Source organism: Prosopis cineraria, unplaced genomic scaffold, assembly GCF_029017545.1.
Source record: "Prosopis cineraria cultivar Desert tree isolate PC_DT_omini unplaced genomic scaffold, ASM2901754v1 PC7, whole genome shotgun sequence".
NCBI classification, from domain to species: Eukaryota; Viridiplantae; Streptophyta; class Magnoliopsida; order Fabales; family Fabaceae; genus Prosopis; species Prosopis cineraria.
The window spans coordinates 34,417,502-34,430,689 of NW_026555338.1; the positions used below are offsets into that span (position 1 = coordinate 34,417,502).

Genomic DNA, 13,188 nt, shown 5'->3' on the forward strand with positions numbered 1-13,188 from the left:
ACAATAAGCTAGTGCAAGTAGTGGAAAACAACGACATAAAATCCTAGTTGGCAATTACATTAACATTTACACATAAAAACAACAACGAGAGGCATACAAAAATGCTTACTCTACAATCCTAAGCTCTACATGTTTTTCCCTACTTGAATCTGATGAGTTAGGTCCTATAAATATTGAAAATTGAGAAATTAGTACAATCACTTAGTAACCAAGTTTCACCTAATCTATATAGTTGCATATCAATTATAAATATATACAAATAGGCAAACACACATATAACACATATGAGGAACTTAGCCACGAATCACAAAGCTAACAATCATGTGATCAAGCTTAAAAACACACATATCCATTTTTACATCACAATGTGTAATATGGGATCACAATACTACCAACCATACACCCTTAACATAAGCCAAACCACAATACTAACAATTATGTGGCCGAATTTATATGTATGATTAAATACCGACCTTACACCCTCATGTTACCTGCAACACAAAATTGATGCCTATCACGTGGCTACGTCCTTCACGAATTAACCCAGCCTTCTATTTATTAGGAGCTATCAGGTCAGGGTTAACTTACTCACTTATGTAATTTAGTTTTTTCTAATACTAACAATCATAGGGTGTTGTATCTTACCTCCTCATAAACCGGTAAAAACTAATGAGGTTTAAATCCCTCATAGAATAAGTGAGACAGTCTCAAATCAACTATGAGACAAGGGCTACCTCTCAATTCTAATGGTTGGTGCCGAGGCAAATTCTCAATTCTAACAGTCACTGCCAATACTACGTGAATTTATTCATCTACTCCTCTCCCTAGACAAACTCCTGTCAATAATCATGCTATACACATTTTTCACATAATATGCATTCTAAATAATCAATCCATGGCATATAAACTCACAATCTCCACATGCTAAACACATTATAAGTCACAATTTTTCACCCATTATAACATACCATAATTAAATTCATAAATTATAAATGGATGGCATGATAAAGGTTTTCCTTTTCTAAAATCATTACACAAGTTAAACACATTGCCAAATTGCATTATTAACTTAATTCATCAAGCAAATTTCACAAACACAATTAACATTCAATTATAAAATTAGATTTTCCTCAGTCATCTCAAACCTTTGAGAAGTCAAAAATTTACTTTTCACACTTCCAAAGCTTCTCCCAAGATTGAATTTGTGCCAAATCGAATCACACTACAATCATACACAAGGGTATCATCACAATCACACTCTTAGGGAATTATTAACATTAATTCCACATTTTCTCTATTTTACCAATCTCATAAATCACTACCCATACATAACTAATGGGTTCATTAAGTTCCTTTGACTTACATTACTACTAATAAGTCATTAAATCATTATTAATGGTCTACCAATAGTTCCAACAACCATATTTATGTTAATTTCAAATGTTTATTACTCCTATGCACCAAACACTTCAAAAATCATTAGTGTTGTATTCTAATACTCTAAGCAACTCTCATTATATCTATTTTAACTAATGGAATCAGACTCATAACTCTTATGGACCAAAATCAACTTTACAACTCAAATCCTAACTTAAATCTTCATAAATGAGGGAGAGAAAGGAAGAAGAAGGTATAGATTGCTTACCTTAGTGTTTGAAAGCTTTAATCTATCACCAATATGTTCCAACAACAAGCCCTAGCAGAGCCAAAATTGAGCTCTTCATTTTCTTCCTCTCTTATTCTCTGATTTTCGAATAGACACGAAATTGATTTATTAGATTTTTATTCATGCACCACAACAATTGGCACAGAAAGGCCGTTATATTTGAACCTAACCTTGTGCACTGTGGTAGATTGACCACAGGCTGTGGCATATGGCACAAAGAGCATTCCTTTACTTTTTCGTCCTTTTTCCTTGCTCGGGTAGCCTGCCATTGATCCAAACCCACTTGTAAAGCTAAAATTACAATAAATTACATCAATTAAGCTTCTTTGGCCATACACCTCATTAACTCACTAATCACATTCTTTAAGTCAATAAATTATGATTAAATTTTCTTGGATGTTACAACTCTCCCCTCCTTTTAAGAATTTTATCCCTAAAATTCGATAAATCAAGTAAATCTTACCTTATTGGAAAAGATAGGGATATTATTGTCTCATTTTCTCTTCTATTTCCTAGGTAGCATCTCCGGGAGTCATTCCTTTTCACATCATCTTCACTAAGTAAATAGTTTTGTTCCTTAGCTGCTTATCTTTCACATCAGCTATCCTCTCCAACTTAGTCTAGTAAGTTAAATTCTCCTGCAGTTCCACTTCTTCTGGTTCAATTACATAGGACGGATCGGGTTAGTACCTTTTGAGTTATGAGACATGAAACATGTCATGTACACTTGATAAATGTGAAGGTAATGCAATCTGATACGCCCAAAGCCCAATTCTCTCTAAAATCTCAAACGAACCAATATAACTGGGAGTCAACTTCTTTACTCAAATAGACCTCCCAATACCAGTTATAGGCGATACCTTTAAAAATACATGATCACCAACTATAAATTCTAGCAGTCTTTTTCTCTTATCCACATAACTCTTTGCTGATTATAGGCAATCAATAACTTTTGTCTGATTATCTCTATCTTTTTTGTAATTTGATTTACTAAATTTGGATCCAAAATACTCCTCTCACTCAGCTTAGTCCAGTAAAAAGGTGATTGATACTTTTGACCATACAAAGTTTCATAAGGAGCCATTTGAATACTCACATGAAAATTATTATTGTAGACAAACTCTGTAAGTGGCAAGTGTTTATCCTAACTTCCACTAAACTCAATAGCACATACCTGCAACATCCTTGGGAGTTTGAATTGTCCTTTCAATCTAACCATCAGTCTGAGGGTGATAGGCCGTACTAAACTTCAACTTAGTACCCATGACCTGGTGTAAAGCTCTCCAGAAGTTTGATGTGAATATCAGATCGTAATCTTATACAATCTCTTTTGGTACTCCATGCAACCGTACTATCTCTTGGACATAGACCTCAGTGAACCTCTCTAAGGCATAGTCTACTTTAACGACTAAATAATGAGCTGACTTAGTTAATCTGTTCACAGTTACTCATATAGCATCATAATTTGCCTGAGTACATGGCAATCCTATTATAAAGTCTATAAACACGCTATCCTATTTTCATATTGGGATTTTTAAAGGTTATAGTCACCCAGGTGGCTTATGGTGTTCTATCTTGACTTTTTGACACGTCAAACACTTAGAGATGAATTTAGTCGCACCTCGCTTCATTCCGTGCTGCCACCACCACTTCTTCATGTCTTGGTACACTTAGTAGCACCAGGGTGGATAGTTAGCTTACTCTTGTAAGCTTCTGACAAAATAGCCTCTCTTATCTCTTTATCATCTAGAACACACACTCGATCATGATATAATACAAAACCATCATCACTGAAGCCAAAAGTCATTGTCTGATTTTCCTCAATGTCTTCCGAATTTCTAACAAGTACTCATCTTCTAACTGTGCCTTTCTCAACTCTTTCCAAAACTCACTTGTGATTAACATACATTCAAATTGTATGACGCGAAATCAGGGACATTCTTGTGCTCATTAGAGAAATCCTCTAGCATCTTTTGCTCTTGCATCTTCATGAATGCCACTTGTAGCGTCTTCTGGCTCAGTGCATCGACTACTACATTAGCCTTTCCTAGATGGTACTTCAACTCAAAATTGTAGTCCTTCAGGAACTCTATCCATCTCCTCTATCTCATATTCAATTCTTTCTGATCAACTAGATATTTGAGACTCTTGTGGCCACTATACACCTCAAATTGTGCACCATACAGGTAATATCTCCATATTTTAAGAAGCAAACACCATTGTCATAAGCTCAAGATCATAGGTAAGATAGTTCTCCTCATGCGATATTAATTGTCTTGAAGCATATGTCATAACTCTGTCATCTTGCATTTGCACACACCCAAGGCCCTTAAGCGAAGCATCTGCATATACCACAAATGGCTATTTCATATTTAGGATAGTCAAGACAGGTACAGTCATCAACCTTTGCTTCAACTTTTAAAAAGCCTCTTCACACTTGTCAGTCTATGTGAAAGGCTGATCTTTCTTAGTCCTTGGATCTTTGTCACAGAGGTTGGTGTTTCTTATTGTAACATTGCATCAACCTTGTGAGGATCAATTGCAATACCATTAGTTGACACCATATGACCTAAAAATTTTACCTCACACAATCAGAACTCACATCTACTCAATTTCGCATAAAGCTTCTTCTCTTTTAAGATCTGTAACACATTATATTGATAGAAATTCAAATGTGTATGCTAATTATTTAGCCAAACTATCTCATAAATTAGATGTAAGCCTCTATATATTTGATCATCCCCCACCCTTCCTCTAAGAAGAGGTGGGTTATGAGAATGTTAATGATAGACCTAATTTTTATGGGTTGACACTACTGTTGAATAGCACTAAAATCAATAAAAACTAGATTTTGCAGTAAAGCGCAACTTAGGTCGTCTCCCTAAGAGTCAACAGAATAACTATTTAAATTATGATTATGAAAATGTAAATAATGGGGGGTTTTTTATGATGAAATTAAAAACTAAATTAGAAATAAATAAATAGAGGAAATTTAACTAAGAAAATTACCAAGAATAAGCAGCGCAACTAATCACAGCCCAATCACCTAAATTTAATCATCCTTGTCCACAAAATAAATTAATTTTATTCAACTTTATTATTCTAGTTTTATTATATATTTTTCAAATTATCATTCAAGAATTAAACAAGAAATTAAGTTATAGATTAATTGAGATCTCCTTTAACCTACAATCTAACAACTGTTTTATGTTAGCCACACCAAAAACAAAGCATGGATAATCAACTAAGTTAGGCTAAATTACTCTTATGTTATTATATCAATCGATTATAGCAAGCAAAACCTCAGATAAAATTTACAACTCAAAAATTATGCAATAAAGCTACTTTAATCAGCAATAACAGTTAAAACATAAAATTCAGAGGTAAAAAAAAGAAGAAAAAATTGAAATAAAGCTAAAATAGAATCTTCCCTAAATATCAAAGACTCTGATTAAAATTTAAAATTATAATTTATAATTGATCATACTAAAAAAAATTTAACTATTTATAAAATTAAAAATTAAGAAATATGAGATGAAAAATTAACAAGCCATTACTGAAGGAACTGAAGAAAAAGTGAACCACAATCGCTGCCTTTTTGTCCGTGATGCCTCCATCCTATTATATATATGTATAAGGGGATCACTTGCGTACGGCTAGCCAAAAGTTAATAATAAAATGATAAAATTACTCTAAATAATCCTAATTAAAAATTACACTAAATCACTCAAAATAAATTCAAATAAAATTTTAAAGATTTAATTCTTGATTTAATCTTAAAATATGCCCATATTCTTCTTATACAATATATTCTCTATCAATATCTTTTAAATTAAATTTAAAAAATCTGCATAAATAAAATAAAATTAAATAACACCTATGTAAAAATATTAAAGATATTATTTATATTTTAAAATTAAAGATTTAGTTAGTTAAAATCTCAAAACTAAATATTAATTAATAAAATTAAATAATATCTAATTAAACTTAATTAATTTTAAATAAATATATAAAAATTTAAAGTAAAAAAATAAAAATATATAAAATTATCATTTATTATAGGTGTTCGTTAATTGTTTTATGAATACATTAAATTCAGTAAAAAAAATAAAAAAGAAAAGAGAACGGAATGATCTTTGTTATAAATATTCTAGTGATTGCCAACTCCTGTATTGAGATAAGGGTGAGGTTCTTTTTTTTTTATTTTTTCATTGTAATCTGAACCGTTTATATTAAGTTTGTACTTTTAAAAGTTATTAAATTTAAATTTTTAAATTTAATTTTAACAGTTTATATTTGCATTTATTTTTTCACTTCAATCCGTCACCGGGGAGAGAATCTAACTCCAGCAAGATGCCTAATCCAGCTGTTGCCTGGTGGCCTTCGATCCTAATCTTGGCGTGCAAGACACGCGAATCCCGCATAACATTACGTCACACGCCAACTCTTCAATGTTCGTTGATAAATATAATCCCATCGCAACTTTCCTTTCCATTTCGCGCTGGGTTTGATGCTAATTAGTGGAAGAGTCTTAACCTCTCTTCGGAAGTCCTCCTATTTGCAAGGTATTTTTTCAATAATTTTATTCCTTTCTTTTCTTCATAGTTACTGGATTATATAGGATTCTATTTGTTTGCTTGTTCCACATGTCTTGATCTGCTGCTGGTTATTAATTAAAGATTTCCCTTAAAATTTAATTAGGGTTTTGGTGTAATTTCTATCATTTCAGCGATTGAGTTTCATTTGATGTTTTAATTTTCTTTTCTTCCTATTGCGTCTTTTGATTGAACAGATGCAAATCTTTGTGAAAACCCTCACCGGCAAGACCATTACCCTTGAGGTGGAAAGTTCCGATACTATTGACAACGTCAAAGCTAAGATTCAAGACAAGGAAGGCATCCCTCCTGACCAGCAAAGGCTTATTTTCGCCGGCAAGCAGCTGGAGGATGGACGAACACTTGCTGACTATAATATCCAGAAGGAGTCGACCCTCCATCTTGTCCTTCGTCTCAGGGGAGGGATGCAGATCTTTGTGAAGACTCTAACTGGCAAGACCATTACTCTTGAGGTCGAGAGCTCTGATACGATTGATAATGTTAAGGCTAAGATTCAGGACAAGGAGGGGATTCCACCTGACCAGCAAAGACTCATCTTTGCTGGCAAACAACTCGAAGATGGTCGCACCCTAGCTGATTACAACATTCAAAAGGAATCTACCCTGCACTTGGTTCTGCGACTCCGTGGTGGTATGCAAATTTTTGTGAAGACTCTGACGGGGAAGACCATAGCTTTGGAAGTTGAAAGTTCTGATACGATAGATAATGTAAAGGCTAAGATACAGGACAAGGAGGGTATCCCCCCTGATCAGCAGAGGCTTATCTTCGCTGGGAAGCAGCTGGAAGATGGGCGTACCCTTGCTGATTATAATATTCAAAAGGAGTCCACGTTGCATTTGGTTTTGCGACTTCGCGGTGGGATGCAAATATTTGTCAAAACTCTAACCGGGAAGACTATTACCTTGGAGGTTGAAAGTTCAGATACAATTGATAATGTTAAAGCGAAGATCCAGGACAAGGAGGGAATTCCCCTAGATCAACAGCGGCTTATTTTTGCTGGGAAGCAGTTGGAAGATGGTAGAACTTTGGCTGATTACAATATTCAGAAGGAATCTACTCTCCATCTTGTCCTCCGTCTTCGCGGTGGCTTTTAAGCGTCGTCCCAGAGTCTAGTGCGGGTCTGTCGTGTACTCGTATTTCTTTAATTGTCAAGCATTAATTTCTGGCAGCCCTTTGGTCAGTTGATATCATGTTTTAGTATTTGAATATTATTAGTCCTTGAAAAGTGTCACGGCTTAGTCCTTTTAATTGATAATAAATGTCCTGGTCTGGTTCCGTTTCTCGTTAGACTTTGATGTTTTACAGGTCTGTTCTGTGTGGTTTTTACAGATTTGTTGACTGTAATTAGTGCAACGTTATGAAGTAGTACTTGCGCTTCTTGGCATTTTTTAATGTCATGTGGAAAGCAGAGATTTTATTCTCATTACAATGGGCGCTTCAACAAAACAATGGCAAAGTCATAGTCACCTGCATAGTGGCTTACAACATTGCCTAAAAGATCACTAGTGATGATCTTAGTTTATTACAGGTAGATAGATACGCTAGCTCAATTTCTAGTAGGCGTAGGTGAGCGACAACATTGTTAGAGCTTACCTAGATTTCAATGCCACCCAAATCACACCTAGGAAGTTCAATGTCGCACCGTTCTGGCAGCCTCTGAAGCTCACGGAGGAACTGACGCATCTCCCTTCCCTCTAGTTCAGAGCCCTGCCTCTGCATGATCCTCCTCAAGGCTTGGCACTGGCAGCTCCGGTCGTTTATTTCTCTGAACTGCTCACAGCACTCCTCGAGCTTTTCATTCCCCTTGGTGCGAATCCCACGCAAGGCTATCACGTCCTGTTCCTGCCCACTGCATTGCTCCTTTATGTAGCGTTCACACGGCCTCAGGTTAGCCTTCTGCAGCTTCTGGGTGCACTTCCCCTGCCCACGGCTCCACCAGTCGGGGTTCTCTTCTTCGATCTCTACGGCCGTCACAGTGGTTGTGTAGGCGGAGACGGTGACAGTGAGGAAGAGAAAAGCGGCCAGGAGAATCGCCAGCTTCGCCATTGTTGATGGTTATTGTACGTGCTTGTAGGATTTCTGAGTAGCTTGTTGCTTGATGGGTGTGGCTTGTGGTGGAAAGGAGGGAGCGTTTTATAGCAAGGGTTGGGGTATTGCATGACGGGTACGTGGAGGAAGAGAAGATCGATTTTGTTGAGGTGCTAGGATGCTGTGTCAAGCGTTTGCCTCCATACGTGTCTATATTTCCACGTAAGGCACTTGGCTTGGCTGCATGCGGATACCAAATTCCAATGTGTCGTTCTCTGTCTTTATCAGGATATTACTTGCATGCAAGCCTATATTGATTAACAACTATTCATGCTTTCTCGATCAATTCCAGTATCAGTTTTTTCGTATTAAATTAAATTGAAGCCCGTCAGGTTGCCCGGGGTGCAATGTCAAACGAAATATTTTTAAGAATGATGGTTAAGAACACAGAAATATATTACATATTAATTCAAATTTCAAAATTTAAGTTTGAGTTACTTTTTTTAATTATGTTAACTATTAAACTCAATTTTATTGAGTTCTCCTATATTAAGTTAGGAATGGAGAGTGGTTGCTTAAAAGAAGACAAATAGGCAAAAATAGCATAAGCACGTTACATTTACGCTCAGAGTTCTAAGATTTAAGTTAATGAATTATTTCTCTTATCTCTTTATTATATGTTAATCATTGTGTTCAGCTTTATCAAATATGAAATTTCTCACATCAGTTTAAATTTATTCATATTTGACAACTTAATAATCTCAATAGGCATCACTCAAAAATTAAACATATAAATTCAGATATCACTTTATTAAAGATATTGTTATAATTGTTATGGTGAAGAAAAACCATACCTCTCAAAATTTAACAGATATGCTTAGGAAGCTTTTTTTTAAATTAAATTGCTTGAATTTAGTTAACATTTGCAGCACTTAATTAGTAATGAAGAGTATTACTGAATTTGACTTTATAGGAAGTTTGTTGAGATTAGTGTTCAAATTTCTATAATCTTTCGTAATTAATTTTATATATTATCTTGGTTTGAAGTCTATAATGACTCAACTATATTTATAATTGAGATTTTAGAGGATATTATTTATTAGTCAAGTGAATACTTTTAGCTTATGAAAAGCTCTTTATATACATATATATAGTCTCTCCATCTTTATAATAGAGATAATTATTGTAATTTTTATCTCCTATAGTGAAATTAAGCGCTTGTTGCTCGTGTAATTTTGCTCATCCCATTGAGAGTTTTCTCTTATCTCGTGTTAAATGTGCTGTATTTTTTATCTCTTCTTTTAACTTCTATATAATTTTTAATTATTTTATTTTTTTTATTTGGCATATCATTTATATTCCTAACGATGACTATAATATCTTTGTAGTGAAATTTATAAAGAGAAATATTATATGTCTAACAGGGTAGATTTATCTTAATTTAGAATACAAATGTGATAGAGAAATTGTGGCTTCTACGTATTAATAGAGTTAGGAAACATATAGGCCTTGGGTTATATGGGCCCAAGTCCTGAAACCTAATTTCCTTAAATTGTCCAATTTCTGAGCCTGTCCTTGTTCAAAAAACTTGGACTAGGTTGGGCACCAAAAACTGGTTAAAAAATTAAAATAAAATTCAACGTTATAAATTAATTAAAATATTTTAAAATTTTAATATTATAAATTAGTTTATTTTAAAATTAAAAATAAATTAAGATAATTTTGAAAATAAAATAAAAGAGATTTACGAGTTTAAATTTATCATCAATCTAAGGGCCATTTTTTTAAGATTAAAAAATAAATGATTTCTAATTAATTTAGAGATGTTGTAAAAAGAGATTATTTTGTAGAGATTTTATAAAAATTATACATTTTTTATGTTTGTTTATAATAATAATAATAAAATAATTATTATTTATTTATCGTTAAATTTTATGATATCTTGCTTGATTTTTGTTTTATAAAAATAATTTATTATTATATTATTTTAAAATTTAAAATTTTATAATATTTTTGTATATCCCACCTTTTGAAAAAACTCTCTTTTATCTAACACATTAAATTATTTTAAGTAGCTTCTTAAAATAATATGAAAATTTGCTTTTTTTAATTCTAATTATTTTTAAAAGTTTAAATAGACATGATAAAAATTTAAAAAATAAATTTAAAAAAAAGTGATTTATTCATGAAATAGGTTGAAACAAATAGGCCCTAAATCAAATTATTGGCATAACATCAGTCAATATTCTTCTCATGTGCCCTTGATTCGATTTTCTCCAAAATCTCCTCTTGTATGCTATGGCTGCCTTGAACTTAGCTTTTTGTGTATTGTCACGTAAATTTTCAATTTCTTCAGTTATTCCCGAAGAAGGATCTTAGGTAGCTAGGGGAATAAATACAAGAGCACAGTAGATCTCACTTGTACTATTCTTTAATTGCTTTACAATAGATCAGCAATTCAAAATGATATTGTTACAACATTCCAAAAACCTCACTAAAAATCACACAAAAATTCAAGCAAAATGAGACTTTGGCCAAAAACGGAGGAAATGAGATCGGCAAAAGTTAATCCTAAATTACGAAGGTCATAGCTACTATTCGAGTGATCCCATTGACATATTTTGAGGCACATAACTAGAAGGAATGAAGATCAAACACATATCTTCAAAGATCCGAGGAAGACTGGGGTAATGGAAAATCACATCCAATTTTAGCAACCAAAAATTCCCGAGAAAACAAGACATTCAGATCACGACATAGCACATGAACCTGTAAGTAACCACTACACAGAGTCAAAGGACTAGAAAAAAAGACAAAGGCAAGATCGAAAATCAAACTCAAAATGTGAGATCGAAGGACCAAAAACTTGAAGTGAGATGGCACCAAGACTGAGTGGTAAGACTGGGTGAAGCAAAGACTAACTGATGAGATCAGAGAGGGTGACTATCGTGAGCTCCTGAAGCCAAGAGTGATTGTCGAGTGAGACACTGAGAGCAACTTGCCATCATCGAGATCAAGGGGGAGGAGAGCACCGTTGTCCCTGGTCCGTTGCCAAGATCAAAAGGGGGAGGAAAAAGCCAGAGTAGTTTATGCCACGAGTCAAGTGAGAATGAGAGTAAAATGAGACGCATAGGGTTTTCTTTAGAGTTCAAAGCCAGAGTAAGGAAGCAGTGCATTTTGGAGGAAAAATTTGTCAAAAGAAAACAAAAATCGAGCTTGACAAGCTTTGCAAATCTGGGCCTTTTTCTGAACTTATCAAGGCCAAGTTTTGAAACTGAATTCCTTTAAAGATTATCAATTTTTTGAACCTGAATTTTTATAAAACATGCTTGAATAGGTGATTAGTTAAGTTTGATCCTTATTCTTAGCTCTACTTATCGTTACGTGAAGATGATATCACAAAAAGTGTTGTCATGGTTCTCTCTTAGATATGCTATTGTTCAATGTTAGTAAATCATTTTTTCCTTTTTCTTTTTAATTACTAATCTCTTCCTTTTTTCTTTCTTTCTTTTGTCAAAATGCTTTTAATTTATATTTAATCACATACATTAGTACTAAGACAGGGAGCAACCGTCCAAAATAAGAGGAAAACAAATGTTATAGTCGTGAAAAAATATCATATCTTAATTCAAAATCTTAATATTCAAGTTTATGATTCTTTATTTTATTATATATATATATATATATATTATTAAATTCATTTAAATTCTAACAATTTAATAATTAAGATGAACATAAGAGTTATGGGTTACTAAAACAAACCTAGGGAAAATATAATTTTTATTGTTAGCGAAATTTTTCACAAGAGCCAACTAACAAGTAACAATCTTTTACACCCTAGTTTGCAAGTTGGGATTGGGATGGGAGTTGTAGAAGTGAAATTTCAAAATTCACTTGTCTGGTGTGTAGGGATTCAATTTTTTAAAAAATCTAATTTCATTAAAAATCTCACTTCCATTCCATCACACAATTATATCTTTTCTCACTTAAATAAAATTTTTGTTTCACTTCCATCGCCATATTAGACTTTTTTTTTTTCAATATCACTCCCATTTCTATTTTCACTTACATTTTTATTTTCATTTTTATTAAAAACTCTTTTGTTTTACTAAACAGGGCATAAACAGGGATGAGAATGAAAAGACCTTTTTTTTTTTCTTTTTTTTGGCGTTGAGAACAAAGATGAGGACGGGGATGTTCCCCTTGCTCTTAAGGATAACCGTTTTGATTTATTCAATTGATTTGAAAAATTAATACTAAAATTCTTAAATAAAACTATATTATTAGATTTTGAAACTAAAGCGACAATTTATGATGAATTTGGTTGGAGATTTCTGAAGGAGATTCCCTCCAATTTGGAGCTTTTGGGAGGGGAGATAAGAAAGAAAATAATTGTTGATTAAATTACTAACTTATTATTTAAAAAATCTAAACTACCATTGATATTAAAAAAAATTATGCATTATCTTTTTCTCTCTACCTTCTAATAAATTAAATGTTATCACCTTACACAAATTAATCTATAATTTTTCAATGTCTAAAATTTTAATATTTTTTCATTAGACACGCTAATAAAATATAATATCAATGTATTTGTTAATCAATTTTTTTATTAATATAAATTCATATCCTTAAAATAAAAACTTAATAAATAACATAGTTTTTTTTAAATAATGAATCAAAGAAAAAAAATTAACATAAATTTAATAGGAATAAAATTGTTAACTAAATTTTGGTTTCCCTCCCCTCCCTTTTTGAACCAAAGAAAAGTTTATTAAAATCCTTTCTCCCCTCCTCTTTCTCTAAACCAAACACACCCTTAATATGTTCTTTTTGGTTGAAAACAATTTATTGTGTTAATAAATATTCTCAAAAATT

General features: G+C 32.8%; 2 protein-coding genes across 3 annotated transcripts; one reads left to right on the top strand and one right to left on the bottom strand.

The window, feature by feature from the left end:
* The first annotated feature begins 6,074 nt into the window (after nucleotides 1–6,074).
* LOC129316319 (polyubiquitin) lies at nucleotides 6,075–8,053 on the top strand. Of its 2 annotated transcripts, XM_054960675.1 has the most exons (3): nucleotides 6,075–6,231; nucleotides 6,459–7,400; nucleotides 7,612–8,053. In XM_054960675.1, the coding sequence occupies exon 2, from the start codon at nucleotides 6,459–6,461 to the stop codon at nucleotides 7,374–7,376; it is 918 nt and encodes a 305-aa protein (XP_054816650.1). In that variant the 5' UTR covers nucleotides 6,075–6,231; the 3' UTR covers nucleotides 7,377–7,400; nucleotides 7,612–8,053. The 2 variants fall into 2 exon arrangements, with proteins under 2 accessions (XP_054816650.1, XP_054816649.1); XM_054960674.1 differs by lacking the exon at nucleotides 7,612–8,053 and having other exon boundaries at nucleotides 6,459–7,569.
* On the bottom strand, nucleotides 7,603–8,328 carry LOC129316782 (conglutin delta 3-like). The gene has a single exon (XM_054961154.1). It carries the CDS (start codon nucleotides 8,326–8,328, stop codon nucleotides 7,876–7,878), a length of 453 nt encoding a protein of 150 aa, XP_054817129.1. The 3' UTR covers nucleotides 7,603–7,875.
* Nucleotides 8,329–13,188: the final 4,860 nt, after the last annotated feature.